Below are 26,419 nucleotides of genomic sequence, written 5' to 3' on the forward strand. Positions count from 1 at the left end.
TGAGCTCCCCAACAGGTCTTGCCTGACCGCAGTCCCTCCCCGGGAAGCCCACAGAGAAACACGACGCTTTTGAAATGTCCCAGTCCTCAGCACCTGAACGGTTTCAGAGCAGAAACGTGGACAAGACCAAGAGCCCCACTTGAGGCTCAACAAAGCCGTCTTTGATGCAGAGCCTGGGAAAACCGGAGCCAGTGGATGAACTCGGAGCTTTCACAGGCGGCCTCAGCATCAGTGCTGAGAGCAGCTTCCACACGCCAAGCACAGGCATGGAGAAACAGCTTGTCACGAGCAGCCAGTCCTCTCCGAGGTCTCCAGACAGCTTGGCACCAGGGAGGGTTCCTTAAGCAAGCTCCTTGTCGGGGAGAGGGTCTAGGAGGAGGCTCTCCCGCCATGGGCATTCTCAAGTCCAGCTCCTCGAGAACATGGCCTTGCTGCCCGCTCTCTTCCCCTACAGAGGCTGAACCAGCTGCCCAGTGGCTCGGGCCATCTCCGTTTCCAGCGGAGCCCAGCACTCCGTAAGCATCCCAAGACAGCGCCTGTGTGGATCCTGCCCCTCGTGCAGGCCCACGCTGGCCGGGCTGGTGTTTGAGGGCTCTGCACGGCACGCACACAGCGCCTACCAAAAAGCTCTGCTCAGCGCTACCAGATCATTTCTAGCTCAACTCAGCGGCACAAAGACAAACAGGGAGAGGCCACGGCCCCACGTGCAAAGGGAGCAGAACACACAGCAAAAGATGTCAGGGGCAGCTCTGGAAGCAGCCACAGGCCGTCCACCACGACCCCCAGATCGGGGTCCCGCAGCTCAGCCCGCCACCCACACTGCTTCGAGAGCGCTGCGCCAGCGGCTCTTCCCATCTCCTGCGAGGGGAGAGAACAGGCACAGGCAGCAGAAATAACGGGGTCAAGAAAATTACAGATCACAGCCTTGCCTGCACCATCCTCACAGACACCTGGGGAGAGAAAGGGTCTCTTTTATCCCTACAAGAACATTGGTACAAGACCAGAAGAGGCACCCCAGGGCACAGCCAGCGAGCCAGGGGCAGAGCAGAGGCACGGCAGGACAAAACGACTGTCCCTCAGCTCCAGCGCAGGAGGCCGAAGTTCAAGTCCTGCCCAAGCTACAACAAAAGCTGTCATCGTTTTAGAATTGTGCATCGCGCACAAAACATTTCTGGCGGCTGTAACCCAGATAACCTAAGAGCAAACTTGTGAAGGCACAACTGCAGCTCACAATTTTAATGCTCTTAGGGCATCCAGAAAGCTCTGAACACCTTCAGAGCAGGAGAGCTCACACGCACAGCACAAACTGAAGCAAACATTCCTGCTGGCAGGCTGATGCGTCCCACCTTCCCAAGGCACCAGCTTTAGCAGCAAAGAAAGAAAGATCTCGCTAAACGACTGTTATCTTTGAGTAAGAGAAATCTGCATAAATTGCAGCTACACTGGGTTTCTTTTCGATTTTTTTTTTTTCCTCACAGTAGAAAGATACCGTAGATGGGTGAAGTGCTGCATGGAAAGGGCCCCTGGAGGTGTCTGTGCCACCACCCTCTCCCAGCCATCTGCCCCCCAGGACACCTCCCAGGGCTGCACCACCCTCCTGGGGAACAAGTTCTCCCCAGCACCCACCCAGACCACAGCCAAGCTGCACATTCTGCCTTTTGCCCCATCTTCTCCACTGTCTGCCACAATGGAGAGCAGTCTGGCTCCATTGTCCTCGCAATGGCCCTTTAAGCACCTGCAAACCACCATCAGATCACTCCTCAGGCTCCAGGAGCCCGGCCACCCCAACCTCTTGCCTTTACTTGTCCACAATAACAGGCATTGATTAGAAAAAAATGCAGGGTAACAGTGCCCACAAATTAACAACAGCCCTTGGATTTCTACTTGTTTAAGGTAAGTGCAGGTTAAGGGCTTTTCTGAGAAAATACAGAAAAAGCTTCAATCCGCTTGCTGCTCTAAAACAGACAACACACAGCTGAAATGACAAATGAACTACACATCTCTCTTCCCCTTCGCTACCTTCTTCTAACACGCAGACACTTCAGCATAGAGCGTACCTGTGAAGGAAGTATTCTGGCAATCGCTCCGCGACAGCCACGAGAAACTCTACAACTGCAGCCAAGCTGCTCATTCGCAGCAGGTTTCTCCCCCTGCTTCTGGGAGGGTCTCCTAAGGAAGCCTGGCTTGCAGCCCGGCAGCCCTGAGGGCTCTTTCTCTCCGGTCCCACACAGCTCTCTCCAGCTTCCACTCGACCCTCCTCAGGCACGGGCTCTCTCACCTGTTCCGTCTGCTGCCTTTTCGCTGCAGGATTTGTCTCTTCTGCCGATTTCCTCTTCAGAGGCAAGCGGTCTTCTGGAGAGACGCTGTCTTTCTTCCCCTCACACCCATGAAGGTTTCTCCAGGTGGAGAGAACATCCAGCCAATGCTTTGGCTCCTCAGTGACAAGGCTTTTAACCTCATGCAGCATTTTCCCTGGAAGAAAAAGCAGCTTCAGGTTCAGTAGTTCAGGCTCAGCATTTGGTTTTCCTGCAGACCGAGAACAGCTGTTAGCAGAGACCGTGTTCAGATTTCATTGCTGTGTGAGCCCAGGAACCGCAGCAGCAGCCATCACAGGCACAGCTGAGCTCTCAGCGCCCACCTACCCCCCAGCAGAGACCCAGGCCTCCCTCTGGTTACGAGCTCTGCGGAACCAAGAGCAAATCGTGCAGGGGTCGAATTCTGCACAAGAATTCAGCAGCCCTAGAAACCAGCCCAGCCCGGAGAGTCACTCCCAGGGACGGAGGACCAGCCTAACGCACCATCCTCCCCGAAAGCCCTTGGTCCAGGATGAGAGATGTGGGGCACTTTCCAGGGCTGAAACACAGACACGAACGGGAATCGCACTGATCCAGCCGGGGCCTCCCGCGCCCGCCCTGCCCGCAGCCCGGGGGGGGCCGGGCCGCGCCTCCGCTCCCGGCCCCCGCCCGCGGGGCCGGCCCCGCAGCAGCGGAACAGCCGCTCCCCGCACCCGGGTCTCCGCCGCTCCCCCCGCCGCCCCGCGCTGGACAAGACCTTTCCCGGCCGCAGCCCGCCCCGGAGAGCCGCACACCCAGCCCCGCCGCCGAGGCGTTTCGGGCGGGCCCCTCCCGCAGCCCCGCAGCCCGCGGGGAGGGGGGCGGCGCGGCCCCGCGTCTCGGCCGAGCGGAGACGGCCCGGCCCTGGGGGGCCCTTCCCGCCCCCGCCCCGGCCCCGGCCCCGGCCCCGGCCCCGGCCCCGGCCCGACCCGCGGGACCCCCGCAGGCGGCGGCACCGCCCGCGCCGCACCCGCCCGGCTCCGGGGCGCCCGGCGGACGGGGCCGCGCTCCCCGCCGCTCCGCTCCGCTCCGCACCGCACCGGGCCGGGCGGGCCCCGGCGCCCGCGGCCCCCGCGCCGGGAGAGGCTCCGGCCCCCCCCGCCGCCATCTCGGCCCCCCCGCCGGGACCGGGCCTTGACGGGCGGCAGCGGCCCCGGGGCGCGGAGGCGGTGTCCGCACCCAGGCGGCGGGGGAGGGCGATCCGCAGGCACCCCCCCCCCCCCCCCCTGGAGCGGGTCAGCAGCCGCGGCCCCGGGGGAAGCGCCGGGAGGGCGGGGGGGCCGTCAGCTGCCCCCCACGGGCGACCTTCTGTGGCCCCGCAGGCACCTGCGGGGGTTTGACCGGGGGCAGGCGGGGGCTGGAAACCCGACGGGACAGCCGCTGGGACAGAGAAGGGGGGGACGGGCCGGCGGGGCGAGCACCGGCACCGCCGGCAGCAGCAGCTGAGCCCCGCGAGCGGCAGCAGGAGCAGCCTCCTGTACGGGGAGGGGGGGGGGGGGAAGCCCCCATCCCTGGGGCCAAACCCCTCCGGCTGCTGCGGCAGAGCGGCCGAGGAACAAATTCAGCTCCCTCGGCCATCGGGGAGATGGGGGGAGGGGGCGCGCTGGCTCGCTCCTCCTCTCCTGTCCTCAGTGCACAAATTTCACTCCCTTCCCTGCACCCGGCTCCGCCTGAACTTCACCAGAGCTCTGTCACAGCAGTTAAATATCTCGTTATCCAAGCACGCATCTTCAGGAACTTTTCTTCCCCAGACTGCTCTGTTGCACGGGGCAATGTTCTCCTCCTCCTTCCCACTCGGTCACAGGGCACAGAGCCAGAATGTGCAGTCACACAGGTGTCACGAGTCACGGGTAGGCCAGTCCTTCTGTGGGCCCAAAAGGAAATGCTCCCACAGCAGAAAAGTGAAATTCTGTCTCACCTGCCACAGCTCATGCATCTCTGGATTAATTAAAAAACTGTAGCGGTCCTTTGGCTTGAGAAAAGCATCTGTGCTCCAGACCATGCTGGTCTCCAAGAAGCGCTCGAAATCCAGAGGCAGACAGAGAACAGATTTCAGTAGAAAATTCACACTTCAAGCTACTTATGGTCTTGGTTCCCTTCCCTCAGTCAGCTGGGGATCACAGGATCACGGAATGGTGGGCGTTGGCAGGGACCTCTGTGGGTCACCCAGTGCCACCCCCTGCCCAAGCAGGGTCACCCAGAGCAGGCTGCACAGCACCGCGGCCAGGCGGGGCTGGAATATCTCCAGAGAAGGAGACTCCACAGCCTCCCTGGGCAGCCTGGGCCAGGGCTCCGTCACCCTCAGAGGGAAGAAGTTCTTCCTCGGGTTCAGCTGGAGCTTCCTCTGCTCCAGTTTGTGCCCGTTGCCCCTTGTCCTGTTGCTGGGCACCACTGGACAGAGCCTGGCCCCATCCTCCTGACACCCACCCTGCAGATATTTGTAAACATTTATTAGGTCCCCTCGCAGCCTGCTCTTCTCTAGCCTGAACAAGCCCAGCTCCCTCAGCCTCTCCTCGTAGGAGAGATGCTCCAGTCCCCTCATCGTCTTCGTAACCCTTCACTGGACTCTCCAGTAGTTCCTCATCTTTCTGCAAGTGGGGAGCCCAGAGCTTGAACACAGCACTCCAGATGGGGCGTCCCCAGGGCAGAGCAGAGGAGGAGGATAATCATAGAATCATAGAATCATAGAATGGTTTGGGTTGGAAGGCACCTTAGAGATCATCTGGTTCCAACCCCCCTGCCATGAGCAGGGACATCTTCCACCAGACCATGTTGCTCAGAGCTCCATCCAACCTGGCCTGGAACATCCCTCAACCTCCTGGCCACACTTCTCCGAATGCACCCCAGGATCCCCTTGGCTTTCTTGGCAGCCAGGGCACGCTGCTGGCTCATGGTCACCCTGTCGTCCACCAGGACACCCAGGTCCCTCTCCCAGAGCTGCTCTCCAGCAGGTCAGCCCCAGCCTGTACTGGTGCCTGGGGTTCTTCCTCCCCAGCTGCAGGACCCTGCCCTTGCCCTTGTTGAACCAGCAAGGGGGAAAGAAAAGAAATAATTCAAAAAATCACCGCACCGGGGACACCAAGTGCAGGGAAACTTCATCTCTCCTTAGTGCCCATTTCCCAGGCAAACCTCCAAACCCTGGGGCCAGCCAAGACAAAGGCGGCTTTGGGAAGCGGCATCTCCCCTCAGGCTCTGGCCACAAGCTCTCTGCCCAAGGCAATGCCTTCTGCAGGAGCACTTGAGGAGCACTGCAGAGCTCTCCGGCCTCCACCCCTGCACCGCCAGGGCCAGCAGCCGTAAGAAATCCCATGCAGAGACATCTTGCAAATGATCCCCGCACTTGGGAGCACCCACTGGTGTCCGGCCAGGCGCCGCAAGCATTCCTGCCCCCAAGCTCCACCAGCCCAGGGGCAGCTGCCCACTCTCACAAGCCTCTCAGATGGCTCCAGCTCGACGGACAAGAGGCCTGGGGCATCTCCTGGCAGGTGTGACCAGCCTGTGGCACCAGGAGCCAGCTCTTGCTCCCGTGCTCAGGGAAGAGCCCAGCCCAGCTCTGGGCTCAGCAAGGAATTTTCCCCCAGCGCACACTGGCACTGCTCCCCACAGGTTTTTCGCCTTCCTCTGCAGCACTCAGCACCACCACTTGCCCCAGCTCCTCCAGTCCCTTTGGCCTACCTTCCTGCCTGCTGCTCCTGCACCACCAAGATGGCCTCTCGTGCCCTGCACCCGCTGGGAGGAAGGCTTTTTTCCCCCCGCCGCGGGCTAGCAAGGCTCTCCGGGGGTTTTTTGCCTTCCTCTGCAGCACTCGGCGCAGCCCCTTCCCAGGGCTCCTCTCGGCCCTTTCGCCTTGCTCCGTGCCTGCTGCTCTTGCACCTCCAAGGCACCACTCGTGCCCCGGCTCTCTCGGGCTCTCTCGCCCACCCCTCGCTGGCCCAGCTCCACAGCGCAGCACTGCTTGCAGGGCACAGGCAGGACTGGCAGCGACAAGTGGAAGACTTTGGAAAAGACCACGCATGTCCTTCTCCTCCTCCTCGTTTGTGTGGGATGGGTCCTGCTCCTCAGCCTTCAACTTCTCGCTCTTGAGGAAACAGGCACCGCTCAGCCTCCATTCCTGCTGCCAGCTTGTTAGAGTTTTTCCTCCTCGGTGCTAGCTGACACTGCTGACAGTTGTTTCTTCTCAAAGGCTGAAAGGAAAGAAGAATTTAGAAGGAGAAAAGGAATTCTGATCTAGGTGGGGCAATGTTTTCAGAGCTTTTTTGGATGCTGCAATGAAAACCGATGTGAAAAAAAATTCATTACAAAAAAAGAAAAAACAGAGAGAAACCACATTCCTGAAAGCTTTCCTTTTCTTCTCCAGAGCACAGCCTTTGTGCATCAGTCATTCACCAGCTCTCCTCTTCCTGGCAAAGGTTCATATTTTCTCTAACCAGACGAGGCACGCGTGCGCCTCGCCACCGGACGCAGGGTACTGACGACGCTCTGGGGCTCTCCCTTTCCTTTGCCGGGCTCCAAGGGATTTTTTTTTTTTGTAAGCTAAACTGAGGACTGCATCAGCCTGCTCCTGGCTAGACGTGCACACCCTGTCAATGTCTGTGAGCATCTGCTCTGAAAGAGATGCAGAACAATACAATGAATCCTGTTCACACTGGTAACCTTTGTGAGATGTGTCCTTGTGAGTACTTTGGAGCTCAAAAAACCCCCGGCGTTCCCCGCAAATAACAGCCTCGTCGTTATTGGACTCATCGGGAGGGAAGGGGAAAGGAAGGGTGGAGAGTGGAAGGGAAATCACAAGATTCTTTGAGCAATTCTGGTGTTAGCGAAATGGAGGGGAGAGGAAGGGAGGGAAGGAAAAGGCGAAAAGGGGAAGGGACAAAGGGGAAGGAGACAGAGAAGAAGAGAAAAGAAGAGAGAAAAGGAATTGTTAAAGCAAAAAGACAGTCAAGTAACACTTGTACTTCCAAAAAAATCATCCATTCCCATTGGCTAAAAAGAAAGGAGATGGCCTAGTGGGTGTCTACCACTGATCGCCCAGCTGCAATGGAAGCACCCACGAGTTCTTCCTTAGGCCATCAGGAGAAATTTCCAGACCTCGTCCTTACGGGAGATTTCAACCTCCCACACATCAGCTGGCAACATCCCACTGCTCTGACGCCAGCAGCGCTGCTCCTCAGGGCTCAGCTCCAGGGCCAGCTCCGTCATGTTTCGTTACCAGCCATCTGGAAGCAGGGGTTCAACGCACCAGGAGCCACCTTGCTGATGGTACCAAACTGGGAGGTGCTGTTGACTCTCTGGAGGGACAAGAGGCCTTGCTGAGGGATCGAGGCAGATGGCAGCGCTGGGCTAGGATTAATGGGATGGCGCTGAGCGACTCCAAATGCCGCATTCTGCGCCTCGGACGGAGCCCTGCCAGGCACAAGCCTGAACTGGGAGACGAGTGGCTGGAGAGCAGCCCTGCAGAAAGGCATCTGGGGCTGCTGCGCGACACCAGGCTCAGCGTCACTCAGCAGTGTGCCCTGGCCGCAGAGAGGGCAAACCGCACCCGGGCTGCATCCAGCACAGCATCACCAGCCGCTCAAAAGCGGTGAGCATCCCGCGGGATGCAGCGCTCCTGCAGCCTCAGCAGGTCCAGTCAAGAAACAAACGACAACTGGCCTGAAGCAGCCATCGTCAGGGGTTTCTCTGCTTCCTACGTACCGGCTGACTTGTCACGGGAACCCTCTGCAGCGCGTCATCAAGTCCCACACGGCCTGAAATGGGCAGCAGAGCTCGGGGGTACTACTCACTCGATCGTGACCTTCATTCATCTGAAACAAATGACGAAAACTTCAGCAGTATTCCCAACAAAACTGCTTTTCTGGATACCTCTTTGCTACTGAGAAGAGGGGTGGCCTAAGCAGAAAGGGACAACAAACACAGCTCTCCACCATATCTACTTGCTCATGCTCTTGTCCATTCACGGCCAACACCGGGTTTCCTTGCACCAGGCGTTTCTACACGCTCCTCAGGTTCTACACGACACCAGGGAATTCAGACCTGTCAGGGAAATTCCCTTCCCCAGCTCTGCTCTCGGTCAGGCTGTGCAGCAGGAAAGTCTCTTACCTTGGTGAACACCTCTCAGGTCCCATCACACCCTGCAAAGTCACGAGCTCGTGGAACTTCCCTGGCGACTCTGCTGTCGAGAGGCAGCGAGCTGGAAGCAGGCCGTGCTGAACACACCCGGGCAGGAGCAGGGCTGCTGCGCTCGGGCAGCTCTTCCCACCCAGTCCCTCTGCAGACAAGGGCAGCCCCACCTCAAAACTGCCCTTCTCCAGGCTTGGAGGAGAAAAAGGGGATCCATTTGCTCTCCCTCACCACGCAATGCGCATCACTCAGCACTGTATTCTTCCCACTGACCTCAGCCTTTGGTGCCTTTTCATGGACTGACCTAAAAGCTGCTCTGACCAATTCCCCATCTCACCGGAGGTTCCGAGGGTGCCTCTGTATCACCCGCAAACTGTTTGGATACCAAGAAAATCACAAGGGAAGAAATTAAATATATTTGGTTTCATATGTCAAAGTGTTATTGATTTGCATGGCCCTGCAGACCATGGTGAGGCAGGCTGTTCCCCTGCAGCCCATGGAGGTCCAGAGTGGAGCAGATATCCACCTGTAGCCCATAGAAGGGGCCCCATGCTGGAGCAGGTGGATGCCTGAAGGAGGCTGCGACGCCGTGGGGAGCCCGTGCTGGAGCAGGCTCCTGCCAGGACCTGCAAACCCGTGGAGAGAGAAACCCAGACTGGAGCAGGTTTGCTGGCAGGACTTGTGACCCCATGGGGGACCCAGACTGGAGCAGTCTGTTCCCAAAGGTCTGCACCCTATGGAAGGGACCCACGCTGGGGCAGTTTGTGAAGAACTGCAGCCCATGGGAAGGACTCCCATTAGAGAAGCTTGTGGAGAACTGTCTCCTGTGAGAGGGACCTCATGCTGGAGCAGGGGAAGAGTGTGAGGAATCCTCCCCCTGAGGAGGAAGCAGTGGCAGAGACCAAGTGTGATGACCTGACCACAACCCCCATTCCCCTTCCCCCTGCGCCGCTTGCGGGGAGGAGGTAGAGAAATCAGGAGTGAAGCTGAGCCCGGGAAGAAGGGAAGAGTGGGGGGAAGGTGTTTTAAGATCTACTTTTGTTTCTCATTATCCTGCTCAGATTTGATTGGTCATAAATAAAACTTTTTTTTCCTTCTGAAGTTCAGTTTGTTTTGCCTGTAACAGTAGTTGGTGAGTGATCCCTCTCTGTCCTTATCTCGACCCATGAACTTTTCATCATATTTCCTCTCCCCTGTCCAGTTGAGGAGGGGGAGTGATAGAATGGCTTTGGTTTTATTGGAACAATTGAAAGCATCACAGAATGCAGAAGGGTGGTGGGTAAGGCCAGAAAAGCAGGTAACAGTAACCCCACAAGTTATGGTGGAACTTGCGAAAGAAAAGCATGTGCAGACACATTGGGGTGTAGATGTCATGATCTTGAGTTTAAAATCATCTGCAGTGTGTGTAGGAATGACAGGGGTAATTAAATCAATAGTGGCCAAGTGTCCAATTTGTCTCCAAAATAATCCTTTAAATGGGAAAAGGGCACCCCTAGGAGTAACAAAACAGGGTAACTCCCCAGGAGACTATTGGCAGGTTGATTTTTCTGAATTACCTAGGCAAAATAGATTTAGATATTTATTAGTATTAATTGACACATTTCCTGGATGGCCGGAAGCCTTTCCTTGTCGCACCAACAAAGCAAGAGACGTGGTTAAAATATTGCTCAAAGAAATAATACCAAGGTCTGGGGTACCAATCGGCATGTCTTCTGATAGGGGACCACATTTTGTAGCAGAAATAGTTCAACAAGTAAGTAAAGTTTTAGGAATAAACTGAGAATTACATACCCCCTGGAGGACGCAATCAAGTGGGAAAATTGAAAGAATGAACCAAACATTAAAAAGACAAATAAGTAAGATTTGTCAAGAAGTGTCTTTAAAATGGCCACAAGCTTTACCATTAGCACTCCTGAGAATCAGAATCCAACCAAGATCTAAAGATGGTGTAAGTCCGTATGAAATCTTGTATGGCAGACCTGATCAGACTCCTTTAATCCCAGGGGATATGAAAATAGCAGGGGAAACATTTAAAAATGTATGTGATTTCTTTAGGAAGAACCCTCGAAGCACTCCGAAAATACGTTGTGCTGCAGCAATAAGTATTAGACCAGTGTATAACTAAAATATAATTTAATTTAAGATGGAAGTATTGAAAAGATGATTATTTCAAAACTTCCAAAGGGGGGAAATGTAACCAGGGCGATGGAATCAGCTGACCATAAAGCACAAACAACGCTGCTATTCTGTCCCTGGTGCAGCCCTGCCCACCTGGACATGAGGGCTGGGGACAGAGGGTCTCGTCTCTAGGTAACCATTAATGTTAAACAATAGTGGGGAGGGGGATTTTTAATGGAAACAGCGTTACCTGATGGCTGCAGGTGCATTTGTGGTACCTGTCCACTGTGTGAATGAACTGAAGCAGAGAGTCTGGCATCTCCATCCAAAGGGGTCAGTTTTTGGTAGGGGCTGGGAGTCGCCTGGAACCGGTCAAGACGACCCCGCGGTGTGGATGGGAGCCAGGAGAGAGCTGAGTTTGCGCAGAAACAAAAGTCAATCAGCGAACACTGTGATGAAGAGGAGGAGCCTTCATCTTGGGACCCCCGACGACCACCACTAGGAGGCACTGCGCAAGCGCGGCTGGGAGGAGTCTATGGAAATGACTTCTTGGAACTGATTTTAATATGAAAGGGATAAGTTATGTAACCTAATGAATACGTATATTTTTGATCTGTATAAACTATCTGGAAAAGGTATGGGGTGTGCACGTTGGGTGGAATTATCCCCCGTGCATCCAGCGCTGCCATAAAGAATGCTGCCTGTTAACACCACAGTGCTGTGACGAGGTTTTATTCCCGGATTTTCGGTGACACTCCCAGTGCCCTCAATCCCCATCCCAGTCACCTCGCAGTGCCCCCAACCCCCCCAGTCCCTCCCAATGCCCCCAGCCCACTCCCAGTCCCTCCCAGTCCCCTCCCAGTGCCCCCAATCCCCTCCCACAACCCCCCAGTCCCTCCCAGTACCCCCAAACCCCCTCCCACAACCCCCCAGTCCCTCCCAGTGCCCCCAAATCCCCTCCCACTTCCTCCCAGTCCGTTCCCAGTTCCCCCAAACTCCCTACCACCCCCCTCCCACAACGCCCCGAACAACCTCTTTTGGAGTTTGAACAAGTTTTTTTTCAAGAAACAGGTTTTCACCGTCTTTAAAGCCACTCAATAGTTTTATCCTTCTAACAAGAACTGGAACTGGGAAGGGTTGCACGTAACATGAAAAACTGCAGCCTGGAGAAACTGCTGGTTATCCTCAGGAAACCACAAAAAGCAGAGGTAAACTCTGTGCTGTTCTGGATGGAAGATGAAAGATTTTCAATGACTGAAAGACTTGGGTAGATCAGCTGCACTGTTCAGCCATCGGGGAACTCCTCTTCCTCGCATGGCACTTGTTCCACAAAGGGAAGTCTTCACACCACCTGGAGAATCGCCTGTGAAATTCAATACGGTTTGCAATCAAATCAGCCTTTAAGGCTCGCATAAACAAATGGAATTGCTCTTCATACGTTGCGGAGCTGAAACGACTCAATAGCTCCAATACAAAAAGTCACTGACAGGGGTTGTGTTCTCTATAAACACCCAGCCCAGAAGATCTCACGATTTATAATGGGAACAGTTTCAGAATTTAATCCAACATGTATTTTACATGCAAGAAAAGCAGCTGCAAGCTCGGAATTCTCACAGTGATTTCTCTTGCAGACTTGATTCCGTTCCTCTGAAGATCAGCCGTGAACTGCCCAGATGAACTGAGCTCACGCGCCTTCTACCAAAAAAATTCCATCTCCAGAAAGATGACTGACAACGAGCAGCCTTTATAAACTGAGTTATCACAGAATACGTGCAACAAGCACCAGCTGAGTCTACACATATCATGACTTCAGAGCAAGGAGAGTATTTTAAAGCTGGCCCTGCCTCAAAGCACCTAAGCATATGAGAACGGACCTCACGTCGCAGAAAAATAAAGGGGTATCAAATCAGAGAGCAACATTTATGAGAAAAACTCAATTTTGAGAGACCTTTCTGACCATAAGATTGTGTCCAGTCAGAAAAGGGCAGCTCATGCAGAGCTGCTGAAGCTTTATGCCACTGACAGGCAACATCTAAGCCCAGAAATCTGAAAAAGCAGCAGCTGGATGAAGTTTCAATACCTCTTTCCCCTTACAAATGTGAAAGTTTCAAACTCACACTCAGAAGGGACGAACTCTTGATCCCGACCTGGAGAAGCGAAATGTCCATCACATCTCGAACCCTCAGCCTTCATCTTCTGTAGGAAGAAACAGACGTTCAAAATAATGTATGCATCTTCTAAAAGGCAGTGTACACCACCATCCAGGAAACCTAGGAATTACGGTCAAAAATCACAAGAAATGACCCAGCTAGTGGTTTATTTTTCTTTTCTTTCATCCGTCTGCCCAATATATGTCTCAAAAGACAGCATCCAAAGAGAAAACAGCTAACCTGCACCTGGCAAGTCTGAACGTTTGAGTTAACTGGAAAGAAAACAGGCGATCGGTTGAAAGAATCTGACCTGGAAACGTCCACAATCCAGCAGCACCATCCTGCTATTTCTGCTTTCACCGTGATCAGAGTCTTCAAGAGGTAGGTGAGCTGCCGTCAGCGAGACTCCATATGCACTGGCTAAATATTTACTGATGCAGTAACTTGACCAAAACAAAGAGAAAAGGTTGGCTAAGATGTCATGCTCATGTACGGAGGCACATCGGTTTTAGCTCTTCAGCTGGCAAACAGAAGCAAGCACAGACGGAGACGCACAGAGCAAATGACCGAGGACAGAAGGACCTTGTCGCAGCAGCTACACAGTTCCCCTGCACCCTTCCAAGACCGCCAGCCTATTCTGCAACAACACCTGAAATTTAAAAAAATGCTTCCCCACACAATCAAATGCAGCCGCTTAGAAGTGGGAAAAGCAACGCTTTTCTTTGCAAGGCATAGCAGTGCATCACAAGAGTTTTTTGAACGAAATACTATTCGTTATTATCTCTCTCAGAGCACTGCTGCTACTGACTGAGACCTTCAATGGCATTTCCTTCTTTCCCAGCCATTTCCTTTCCCTTTCCCCACACCAGAAAGCTCACAGAACCCTATCTATCTACATTACACGTAACGCAGTATAAAAGCTCCCAAAGCAGAGATATACTAGAATATACCAAAAATGTCTCACCAAACAGAGGTACACTAAACCTCGGAAGAAAACCAGAGAATGTTAATGTCATTAACACTTCTCTCAGCTCTCCACTAGGAAGTGGAGGTAGCCAGAGGATCACCACAGACTGATGGACATTACCACCACAGCAATGACATTACATCCAGGTGCTGAGACTGAGAGCATCCCGCTGCGCCATACAAACAATGCAAGCTACAAACACAGCGAAACCTTGGGGGCGGAGGGAATCAATGAAACTCCAGGCCTAGAACTACAGCGCTGCAGGCCGTCAGAGCAGCCAGCGCCGAAACGCTGCCTCTGCAACACAACAGAAAGTCCGCACGCGGCAGCGAACTCCTTAGCAATACTCACGCGATTTTCTTACAGGACGCCAAAGCGCAGCAGAGTATCTCGTTCTCTTCGTGCCACTTGCACCTACACGGAATGGAGTTCAGGCTCATTTCAGAAGCATCGACAGCGTTAATCGACATGAACAGTTGCTCTGCTCACAGGGAGCAGGAACAAGCATTCAAGATGCGACCTTTCCGTCTCAGCGACCGTACGGCACCTCTGAAATTTCGCAGAGGACCAGCGTTCAGTAACTCAGCTCCCAGTGCTCTGTGCAGAGTTCAAAGGCATGCTTCACAGGCAACCTGCTTCACGCAGAGGTGGGGGCAGGGAGACAAGAGAATCCTGAGGTTGGGAAAGGGAACTGAAAGGGAACACTCTGAAGTTTCCCACTCATGTGAAATAGGTCCTCTTAGTACAAGCACCCCCGCTTTCCTCTCCACGCCAGTGTTTTAAAATGCATTTTTCCATTCTTGTTAAGGTCTCCCTCTAGTGTGCCGATACTCGTAGAAATGGAAAACCACCTGACTGTAAAAAGATGAAGTGACATTGATTCTCCCAACAGATCTTAAAATCCATCCTGTAAGCAGACTCGCAAGAATAATTTTTTTTTTTAAAGATCTATTCAAATTTAAGATCAAATTACTGGTTCTTACTTCATACTTTTAACTTTTCCTTTGCTACTCTTTATTTCTCTAAGTTAACTGCGTCATCACTAAACATTCCCTCGCAACACCACCAGCTACACACCACTTTTATACAAACACAGAGGAATCGGAAAGCAGGAAAAGCTTTACCATTCAAGACTCATCGGGGGGGCAGGGAGAGAAAAAAATCCATCAGAGTAAATCGGATTCCAGAAGTGTTAGAAAGAACATTCATTCCAGAAGAAAAAAGATAGGATCTTGCTTAACGCTTACGCTCGAGAACTGGATTGGTACCCCTGGGAAACAGACCTTCTCCCTCCTCACAGCAGCAATATGGGGCATCTGGTGGACTGAAACAGCCAGGTCTGATTCAAATTACACGGAGAGAGTCTGAATCTTCTGACTTCTAGGATTTCCAGTTAAATACCACAATGTATTGTTTTCCAATTTTTCACCCCACCCTTTAAATCGGGCCTCAGCGTTAAAAAGCTGAGTGTCTTTATACTTCTTTTGGGGAAGTATTTTTCATTTCCAGCTGTGCTCATGATGTGACCAGAAGCATTTCTTATCACAAGGCTTGCAGAACATTCTAGCTAGCAGCATACAAGCTGTATGTAAAGCACCAAGAACATCAGATTAATACAGATTTCCACAAAGAAGAACCCAACATACCTCGTATTACAGGAGAAATCCCAATGGAAGACATCCAGTTCTCCACACACCCAACTCCTGGATGGCTCCTTCTGGTATTTCTTCCGGCAGAGTTCTATTACCAGGTCTTCTGCAGCAAGAAGCTCCAGATGGCTCTCAGTGCCTAGAGCTCAGAGAAAATCCACGTCAGGAGAACAAGTCAGTCACTATTCTGCTGAGCTCAGTTCTCACTCACTCCCTGTTCACTGCCCAGCCTCACACTGGAGCGTGAACGCTCTTGTAAACCTTCCCAAGTTCTTCCAACAGCGGTTTCAAGAAAACCTGGCTTCCTAGCAAAGCAGGTCCCATACTCCCACCATTTCAGTCCTTTAAAGAAGTTGAGTAAGACTGGGCCAAGTTCTGAGCCCTGGGGAACACCACTGGTTACCGGCCTCCAACCAGACTCAGCGCCGCTGATGTCACCCTCTGAACTCTGCCATTCAGCCAGTTCTCAATCCACCTCTCTGTCTGCTCCTCCAGCCCACCCTTCCTGAGCTTCCCTACCAGGATGTGATGGGAGACAGTGTCCAAAGCCTTGCTGAAGTCGAGCTAGGCAGCACCACAGCTCTCTCCTCATCTACCCAGCCAACCATGCCACCATGGAAAGATATGATCTTGCTCAAGCATGATTTCCCCTTGGTCAATCCATGCTGACTACTCCTGATAACCTTCTTTTCCTCCACTTGCTTGATGATGACAGCCAGAATGAGCTGCTCCATCACCCTTCCAGGGATGGAGGCCAGACTGACTGGCCTGTAGTTCCCCGGGCCCTCCTTCTCGCCCTTTTGGGAGACTGGAGTGACACTGGCCTTCCTCCAGTCCTCGGGCACCTCTCCTGTCCTCCAGGACCTTTCAAAGACCATGGAGAGGGGCTCAGCAATGACATCCGCCAGCTCCCTCAGCACTCGTGGGTGCATTCCATCGGGGCTCATGGATTTGTGGCTGTCCAGTTTGCTTCAACCATCTCTAACCCAATCCTCCTCGACACAGGCAAGCTCTGCCTTTCTCCAGGCCTTCTGTCTTACCTCCAGGGCCTGGGATTCCTAAGGGCCAGCCTTAGCAGTAAAGACTGAAGCAAAGAAGGCATGCAGTAACTCTGCCTTCTCCATGCCCTCCGTCACCAGGGCACCCACCTCATACAGCAGCAGGCCCACATTGTCCCTAGTCACCTGTTTGCGATACTGATGTACTCGAAGAAGCCCTTCTTCTTGTCTTTGACATCCCTTGCCAGGTGGCATTCCAGATGGGCCTTAGCCCCCCTTCGCGCCCCCCTGCATGCTCTGACAACCTTCCTCTATTGCTCCCAAGTGCTCTCTCCCTCCTTCCACATTCCATAGACATTTCTTTTCCATCCAAATTTTGCTAGAAGCTCCTTGCTCATCCACGCACGTCTCCTGCCTCCTTTGCTTCATTTCTTACCTATGGGGATGCACCCATCTTGAGCAGGGAGCAAGTGATGCTTGAATAGCGACCAGCTCTCTCGGACCTCCCCCTGCCTTCCACAGCCCTAACCCAGGTGTTTCCTCCAAGGTCCTTCAACAGGCCAAAGTCAGCTCTCCTCAAGTCCAAGGCTGTGATCCTACCTACTGCCCTGCTCCTTCCACGCACGATCCTGAACTCACACCACCTCATGACCACGGCAGCCAAGGCTGCCCCCAACCTTCACACCCTCAACCAGTCCTTCTCTGTCTGATCACGCTCTTTTGCTCTCACCGATGGGGAGCAAAACAAGAGGGAGAAGCATGCAAAGTAGTTCTAGCTATCAGGACCAGCTTTTAGGAAACCTTTCAGACCCAAAGCTTTTCAGACAAATACAGCTGTCCATGACTACATAACCCCTCTCTCGGGGAAAAAAGAAAAGGCCAAAAATGATCCTTTTCTCACCTGTTACGCTAGCCATTCGATTGAGACACCACTTAATTCGGAATCTGTCACCAGACTAGAGGAAAGAAAATTTCAGTCACTTTGAAGAAGTACAGTATATAACTCTGACATCTGCAAGACTTCTGACTCAAAAAGTCACCTCCAAAACAAAGGCCAACGTTTGTGGGATTCAATGGACGCTCTTCCTGACAATTATCTTGAAGAGGAACCAAATGCCACGGAGCCTCTCCAACCAAACTCCAGGCGAAATACTGGACTTGTGTTTGGGGGCACTTTAAAGGCTAACCCATGCTACTGGCATCTCCATTGAGCTCTGCATCGCTTTCACCTGTATTTCTTCAGAGCCCTATATTGATGGATGGAGACCAACATCTTCACCCTCCCTGCCTTTTGAAGAACTAACATTAGGCTCCAATGGAATCAAAACCTAATATAGCTGTCACAAAGCTTAAACGCCTCTGAAGCCCAGCAGTTTGTTTTGCTCATTGGCAAATGAAACTTGAGCACAAATTAAGATGTACAGTGTTCTCACGGGGAAAGTGCCAGAAAAACATCCCTTAGAAAAGCAGAACTGTGCAACTATTGTTCAGCACAATCAATTTCAGTCAATCTTCAAAGCTCTGAACCTAAGTTAAAACAAAGTCAGAGACCAAGTGAAATGTTCACCAGCAGACTACAGCCAGAAGCGCAGGCTGAAACTAAGGCGGCAGAAAATTAGGTCTCTGCTTTATAAAAAGGCCAGCTTCTAGGGGCCATTTCTTCCTGCACGGAACTGGGATACCTTAGCAAACAGCGCCTTTGCCCACTCCTTTCCACACCAGTTAGGTTTGAGAGTGAAGCATCTCCTTTGGCATCCAACAGAAGTGAAACGAAAGGTTTTGATTGAGAGCATCTTACTTTGACCTGGACCATACCCTGCAGTAGATGTGAGGCGAAACACCCCTGGCTGGCTGGACAAACTCCAGAAGCTCCCGCAAGACAACGGCGTAAGAAGTACGGGAAAGACCAAATCCAGACAGAGGGATCTTATGAGTGGCATCACCTAATGGGGGGGTGTCAGAAAAAAAACAAAACACCAAGTTATAACAAGTCCTGTTTCCTTAAATGATACAGTTCCCCCCTCCTTTCTATCTTTTTATATCCATATACGTACACACACACCCCCCTCTTCTTCTCTACAGGCACTGTGTCTGTGCTTAAGCCATCAAAACCCTGCTTTTGCCAGCAGCAGACTGGCAGGGCTGGGCTGCGAGCACACACACACCACTTTTACAAGGCAATTATCTAAGTATTTGACCTAGGAAACATTGGCCAAGTTTGTTCCCTCTGTACACCAGGGGAGGAAGTGTCCTAACAGAAACCAACGGGAATCTACAAACACTACTCAAGAGTCACAAAGGGAGCACGGCAGGCCAAGCCAGGCACAACAACAGCAGAAATACTTTAACTTTGGTGACAGATGTGAAGCTGCCAAGCACAACTTTGAAACACAAACTGGTATCTTTGAGCTACCCTATCATGAGTTAGCAGTTCATGCTGAAGATACACTCCAGGACTATCAAGGGAACGACGCTCGGCTCAGGTGGGCTTGAAAGCATTTAAAGCCAAACAAAGTTGTCCCATTTAAGAAAAACCTACTGCAGTTATTATGGAATTAAAATAGGAAGATGGAACACAAATAATTCTCCCACTGACAAAACCACTTTGGGTCAAGTGCTCTGCCATTTGTGGGTACAAGAAACATGCAAAAGGCGACTGCACCAAGCTGCTCTGTCACTCCTTTTTCTTCAAAACTCCACCAGTTCCCAGAAGCAGGAACTGCAGACTTCCCAAACGTTCTGACACAAATCAGATAAGCTGAGTCTAAAACCACACACCTCTGCACACCCCTCCTCTTCTCCACTGATACTCACTAGCAGTCTGGCAGCGGTACCGAAAACCAAGTGGTGGTGCTTCTGCAGAAGAGCAGGGGAGACGGGAGAAAAAGAACAATCGTTACCCACCATCCACAATGACAGATCCTTAACTCTCAGCCATGCACCAGTCTCACGTACAGAAAGGAACAGCTTCATCTTCCACTGGGGCAAGTACAACTGCCACAACTATTTTCGAAAAAGTTCTTTTCAGTCATACGCATTTTAAAAAACAAAAAGTCTATGATACAGCGTGTGTGTGTGTGTGTGTGTTTAGGTCCAACCAAGACAAACATTCATTGGCATGAACTACAAAGCACAAACATCTGAAGGTCCTTCTGCAGTTGTTCTACCCTCTTTCAAGCGTCATGCAGCCACGCTTCAGTCCGTCTCTCCAGAAACAACCAGCACTGCTCCAATATTTGAAGAAGGCCAACCACTTACAGTCAAAGAAATAAACCTATCTTCATCTCATCCGGGCAGCAGTAAGTGACCGCAGAACGCCTCCCTCTCACCCCAAAGCAGGATGAACTACTTCTCCTCTCCCTTCCTTGGAACTCACCTGCATCGATGAAATGATGCAAATCGGCTATTACGCCGTCCTTTAGGGAGTACTTCACACACCCGATCTCACAAGGAAGGAAGCGCTGTTCACAGCTGGATGGCAGCTTGCCATGGCTGTAAATGTCCAGGAAGTAGAAGATGTCTGAAACCACGGCTGAAAGGAAACAAAACCCACACACATTTTCAGAAGAGCCAACAGAGGTTACCTCAAGCCATCCTGGCCTCATCTCATCCAGCGTAAGCTTCAGCGCGCTTTATCATATGAGTGACGTAGGGTAATGACCAAGTAAAACACAGCTCTTTCTCTCTATCACAGATGACCAGGGAGTTAACACTTCTGCAAGAGTCAGGCACATTAGTGATCCCGGTACATCTCCCATAGCTGCTACTGTGTGTAGAGATCAGGGCCAAAAGAGGGAAGAAAAAAATAAATCAACCCCCAAACCCACACAAATGTTAAGAGGCCTGGAATCAACAACAGGACCTACTATTCCTTTTTATGATAGGTCTCTTCACCCTCTAGGAAAAAAAGGTTAGAAAAAACATCAGTCTGAGGCAGCAAAGCAGCCTCACCAGCTCAATTCAGTGACTTACACAAGTTACAGCAGCGAAATAATCTTCTGCAGCAAGAGGAGGCAACAAGTCTGCTCGTTAAAAGGATTGCTTCTCCACTGCTCTATGAGCTCCCAAAGAAGTCGGCAAGCACACCCAAAGCAAATGTGAAGAAATAAATTTACCATTTACTAATTTGAAAAGTACCCAACGACGAAAAATGTTTCAGAGTACACCTTAATCCTTCTCTTCATGAATGTCACATAACATTCTCACTGAAGCTTTAGGTACCTATTTCTTCTTTACCCTTAGGTTACGCCCCTCATCAAAAAAATCCTACTTGTTCTCCTAAACAACGGAGCTGTAGAACTGCTTTTGCAGACAAATACTGCTCTAGGCCAGATTTTAAGGCATTTAACACCACTTGTCCGAAGCTTGAATGCTGGTGCTCTCTTACATTGGCTATCAACCTCTACAAGCTGCGGAGTCAGGAAAGACACCTCTGACCCGCTTTCCTTACCAAAAAAATGGATATAGCTACAGGGAACCGTGCAGCACTTGGACCGAGACAGAAAGGAGCAGCAGCATCAAATGCGTCTCAGTTATCCCTCATCATTACCCCCTCCTTCAGTTTAAAGACAAATTGTGCCAGCTCAAGCCACCACCACCAACCCCATCAAATTTGCATCACAGTGACAGGGGAGCACAACCTCTGCCAGGGAGGACACTAAGATGTATCACGCTTTTTATGGAGCTGCTCTTTCCTGCCCCTCCATGACCATGGCAACAGGAAAAGACTTCAGGAGACCTGTGACGCAAAAGGCTTCAGCTGAAACTTAGCCACACAGCAGATGCAGCTCACATCAACTGGCTGCGTGACTTCTCTTGTAAGCACTGCCACTTCTCATTTTTCAGAATAACGTCATATTCATGGGGAAATGATTACAGATGTGTTCACTACTCCATTCCAATCAAAACATCCATTTGAAGAAGGGGGCACCGATAAAACAGGTTTCGTTTTGTCAAGAGTTTTCACCAAGGAAGCAAGCCAGGATGTGACAAAAGCACTGACAAAGCACATATCCCCTCTTTTATTCTCCCAAGGAGGACAGGTCACTGTTTGCTTTAACACCTCTACCACACAAAATTTTTGAACTTTGATATCTAACAACTCTTCACCCTTTCACATTAGTACAAGCATTATTTTATGCTGAACTTGGGTTAGACCTTGTAAACCACAAATCGTAGGAGTTCAACACTTTCCTTTTTCTTCAAAGCCTTGAAATAATTGTAAAGAAACCATTAGTGGCTACATTTCCCTCCAGCTAAAGAACAGAGGACAAGGATTTTGGGGGAGGGGGGGTAGGGAAGGGGGCATGGCAGCACAACACACATCTGCACTGACTTCCCGCTGTCCTACAGAAGACCTTTTCCCAGCAGCAGACCCTTGGTTTAACACAAAGAAACAGCTGACACAGACGGCCATTAGCAAAATGGAAGCAGCCTTTGTACAGGTACCCTTGAGAATATCTACACAGGGCAAGCTTCTGTCTACCAGGATCAACTGCTCTAAGATTACCCTACCCTGATCGTTCTCCCAGGACACAGCAGAGGCCTTTGGAAGAGAAGTGACACCGGGCATCTTGGTGGTCAGACAAGCAGGAACCGGATGAGCCACATTAGACGTCTGCAAGAGAAGAGAAGAGAAAGTTAAAAAAAAAAATCAAAACAGTCTACTAACACCCAACAAAGTCCTTCACCTCCTCCTCTCAGAGGAACACAGGATGGCCACTAACAGTGACGGTCAGGTGGAACAAGCCTGCAGTTTCTATACACGTGCCCATGGACTTGCAGACCCGAAAGGCAGGATTTCTCTTCTAACAAAAACAGAGCTGGGTATCTTAGCACCCTGCTCAACTCACTGCAACTACAAAGAGCTACAGCTAAAAATCACAACATGCAATTCAAAAAAAAAATTGTTTTCGGGAGCTTTTCAAGTTGGAATTTCCAATTTTTTTCCATAAACTTTATGGAAAAGTTTGGCACATGCGTTAGTTGCCTTGGACTAGGAAGGAAAGTGATGAAAAGCTGACAAAGCCTCAGGGAAGCCATCAGGCTGCTCTGGCACAGAGCAAGTAAGAAAGGCACCGGCGTCCATTCAGCGCTGCAAATTCACACAGGAGCAGGAAGCTTTTCAGAGGACAGGAAGAGAAACCCGGCAGGCTTACAGAACTCAATCATTCAGGACCCAAACTGGGAATAACACCCACATCTAGGTGCACTCATTCCAGATGACCATCTTAGCCAAAGTTTGTGGATTATCAGTTTCAACTACTGCAAATAAACCGAGGAATCGGTCCCATTCACCTAAGCTTCAGTCACCTCCAAAAGATGACCAAGACCTTTCACTACACAAAGTCAGCGGGGTTGTCTGTGTGATTAATCAATGGAGATCACACATAACCTCACACATACACACTTCCCTATTTCCACTGACAGCCAAGAAGGATGATGATCTTTATTTTGCTAAAGCAATTATTGCTTTCCCTGATTACAGCTTTCTAAAATGCCACCACTCCTGGAAGGAAATACACAAGCCTCTGCTTCTGACTTTGCTGTCATTTCAGGCAGCTCTCCATTACACCTGAAAACGGAGCTCCACTGATTACATACCCCTAGCCTGCTACATAACACAATGATGATCAGATTTTAAACAGCTCTTTTCGATATAAGCAAGCCCACAGAATCAGAAAACATTGCCTAACATCTCCCTACTAGTCTGGACTGACTAAATTAACTGCTCCAGCTTTACCCGTGACTCCACACTATGATCATCCTGGCATTCCCTCTGGAAGTGTTTCATAGTCCTCACCACTAATTCATAGTTCATACTCAGTATCTAGTCACACGGGATGAAGAAATAAATGTGGTATTATCCATTCGCTCGACCAGGCTCTCTGCTGTGACACACAAGTTTTCACACTGCCAACCAAGACTGCAATAAAATAAGCTTTCCCACACCTCGCACAAGTCAAACTCTGAAGCAAACTATGCTTCAGGGAACTGCTGGGAGAGGGAGACAGACATAAGGGACAAAAAAATAGGGGAGGTGGAGGGACAGACACATGAGACACACACCTTTTCAAGACCCTAAATAGTACAAGGGATCCTGTTAGCACTGTTTTTGACTACAACCACATTCAGCTTCACCTAACTGCTTACTTTTACATTGAGGGACTTTGTCCTCCACCAGAGCATTACTGTTCTCTCCATAACCAAACCAATCTACAAACAACGGCAAGGTACAATTCTTCTTTCTGTGCACAGGTTCCAACATTTCACTGACCTGCTCCACCACGCAGCCGCTCAACAATGCCCCAGCAGCTGCCTTTAAGATGTGGCTTCAGGCCATCCGCCAAGAACCACCTAAATTAAGGACACCCACAAAGCAAGAGCAACATGAACCTAGCACCAGAAGCCACACCAATTTACAAGATTACAAAGAAAAAAAAAATGGCAAAGCCAGTCACTGCAAAATGTTGTTAAACATCACACTAAGTTGTCAGAGAACGACATTTTACTTGGGAAAAGAGCCCAAAGGAACAAGCTGCGCTGGTTTAAAACAGGATAGAGTATTTTCACCTTTAATTGAAACCAGAACAATTTCCCGCTTAACCTTCGTCACGGTACGGACTGCCCCAGCAGCCGTAACCTCCACAGGCTGGAGGCTCTGGAGAGCAGGTCCTCCTCCATGGCACCACAGCTGACCAAACCCAACACCACTCCCTCCGCCTCTGGTTCAGCTACTCTGGAAGCTCTTCCTTTCTCAGCATTTACCTCTTGCACCATCTTCTCCGAGCGTTTCTTTTCATTCCACTTACGAGCCTTCTCTGCATATCCCATCTTTTCTTCCTTACTCAGCAACTAAAGGAAAGGGAATGGGAAAAAAAAAGTTTTACTGCTTCCTCCTAGCAGCCCCACAAAGCAAGAAACTCCATGTAAGAAATTAATTGTGCATTTCCAAAGGACCTTCTCAATGCTTGCCAAGAGCTGCCAACTGCTAGCACTGACTCCAAACATTTCCTGCAGCCTTCTCCCTAACGGACCCCCAACCTTTGATTCCAAACGCCTGGCGAGCACACGCTTCTGAAGCATCTTTGGGCGAGAGCAAACTAGCACTGCCCCACCACAAACCAGAGGTCTTCTGAAATCCCTCGGGCCAGCCGGGGATGCCACTACCCATAGAATCCTAGAGTTTGGGTTGGAAGGGAGGTTCTCCTTCCCCTCTACACTGCCCTAGTGAGGCCCCATCTGGAGTACTGGGTCCAGTGCTGGGCTCCCCAGTTCAAGAAAGATGAGGAGCTACTGAAGAGAGTCCAGTGGAGGGCTACGAGGATGAGGAGCTACCAGAGCATCTCTCCTACGAGGAGAGGCTGAGGGAGCTGGGCTTGTTCAGCCTGGAGAAGAGCAGGCTGAGAGGGGACCTTAGAAATGTCGATCAGTATCTGCAGGGGGGGGGTCAGGAGGACGGGGCCAGACTCTTTCCAGTGGTGCCCAGCAACAGGACAAGGGGCAACGGGCACAAACTGGAGCAGAGGAAGCTCCAGCTGAACCCGAGGAAGAACTTCTTCCCTCTGAGGGTGACGGAGCCCTGGCCCAGGCTGCCCAGGGAGGCTGTGGAGTCTCCTTCTCTGGAGATATTCAAGACCCACCTGGACAGGGTCCTGTGCAGCCTGCTCTGGGTGACCCTGCTTCGGCAAGAGGGTTGGGCTGGGTGACCCACAGAGATCCCTTCCAACCCCTACTGTTCTGTCATTCTGTGATTCTATGATGGAATCAGTTGACCATAAACATGAACAATGCTGCTGTGTCCCTGGTACAGCCCTGCCCACCTGGACATTAGGGCTGGGATCAGAGGGTTTAGTCCCTAGGTACTCATTAATGTTAAACAATAGTGGTAGAGGGGGATTTTTAATAAAAATAGCGTTACCTAATGGTTGCAGGTGCATTTGTGGTGTCTCTCTGTTGTGTAAGTGAACTGAAGCAAAGAGTCATACATCTCCCCCCAAAGAAGTCAGTTTTAATTAAAACCAGGAGTTGCCTAGAACCGGTCAAGACGACCTGGCTGCAGGGACAAGAGCCAGGAGAGGGCTGAGCTTGCGCGGAAACAGGGGTCAACCAGCGGACACTGTGATGAAGAGGAGGAGCCTTCATCTTGCGACCCCCCGACGACCACCACTGGGAGGCACTGCGCAAGCGGAGCTGGGAGGAGTCTATGGAAATGGGCTGATTTGACTGTGAAAGGAAGGGCTTATGTAATCAGATGAATATGTATATTTTGATCTATATAAACTGCACGGAAGGGGCATGGGGTGTGCACGTTGGGTGGAATTATCCCCCGTGCATCCAGCGCTGCCAGAAAGAATGCTGCCTGTTAACACCACAGTGCTGTGACGAGGTTTTATGCCCGGATTTTCGGTGACACCATCCCAGTTCATTCCAGTCCATCCCAGTGCCTCCCAACCCCCTCCTAGTCCCTCCCACTGTCCCCCAGTACATCCCATTCCTCTCCCAGTGCCCCCAGATGCCCTCGCAGTGTCCCCCAGTACCTCCCAGTTCATCCCAGTACATCCCGGTGCCCCCAGATCCCCTCCCAGTCTCTCCCAGTCCCTCCCACTGCCCCCAACCCCCCTCCCAGTCCCCTCCCACTGTATCCCACTGCCCCTAAACCCCCTCCCACAACACCCCAGTCCCTCCCAGTGCCCCCAAACCCCCTCCCAGTCCCTCCCGGTACATCCCAGTCCCTTCCCAGTGCCCCCAATCCGCATCCCAATCATCTCCTAGTGCCCCCAAACCCCCTCCCAGTCCCCACCAGTCCCATCACAGTACCCCCAAATCCCCTCCCAGTCTCTCCCAGTCCCAACCCAGGGCCCCCAACTCCCCTCAGTCCCTCTCAATGCCCCCAGAACCCCTCCCAGTCCCTCCCTGTGCCTCCAAACTCCCTCCCAGTCCCTCCCAGTGTCCCCAAATCCCCCCCAGCTTCTGACCAGTGACAGAGACACCAATTACTTGGTCAGTATTAGAAAAGCCTGACATCAAAGTACCTTCCGTTATCCTACAAGCCTAGGCCAACTGCAGCTTTTCAGTACAGAAA

The 26,419-nt window shown here is 51.6% G+C and overlaps 1 protein-coding gene across 1 annotated transcript in view; it reads right to left on the reverse strand.

The window, feature by feature from the left end:
- Positions 1-11,818: 11,818 nt before the first annotated feature.
- Positions 11,819-26,419, reverse strand: part of LOC142365219 (protein maelstrom homolog) — a 29,448-nt gene continuing 14,847 nt past the window's right edge. Inside the window, exons 4-14 of the mRNA XM_075445854.1 lie at positions 24,103-24,189; positions 21,850-21,952; positions 19,712-19,867; positions 19,150-19,191; positions 18,151-18,278; positions 17,237-17,291; positions 15,335-15,476; positions 14,040-14,102; positions 13,032-13,164; positions 12,689-12,767; positions 11,819-11,934 (exon numbers count right to left, since the gene is read on the reverse strand). Coding sequence (XP_075301969.1) covers positions 11,819-11,934; positions 12,689-12,767; positions 13,032-13,164; positions 14,040-14,102; positions 15,335-15,476; positions 17,237-17,291; positions 18,151-18,278; positions 19,150-19,191; positions 19,712-19,867; positions 21,850-21,952; positions 24,103-24,189 — 1,104 coding nt within the window. The remainder of the gene's footprint in view (positions 11,935-12,688; positions 12,768-13,031; positions 13,165-14,039; positions 14,103-15,334; positions 15,477-17,236; positions 17,292-18,150; positions 18,279-19,149; positions 19,192-19,711; positions 19,868-21,849; positions 21,953-24,102; positions 24,190-26,419) is intronic.

The sequence above is a fragment of the Opisthocomus hoazin genome, chromosome 33, assembly GCF_030867145.1.
Source record: "Opisthocomus hoazin isolate bOpiHoa1 chromosome 33, bOpiHoa1.hap1, whole genome shotgun sequence".
NCBI classification, from domain to species: Eukaryota; Metazoa; Chordata; class Aves; order Opisthocomiformes; family Opisthocomidae; genus Opisthocomus; species Opisthocomus hoazin.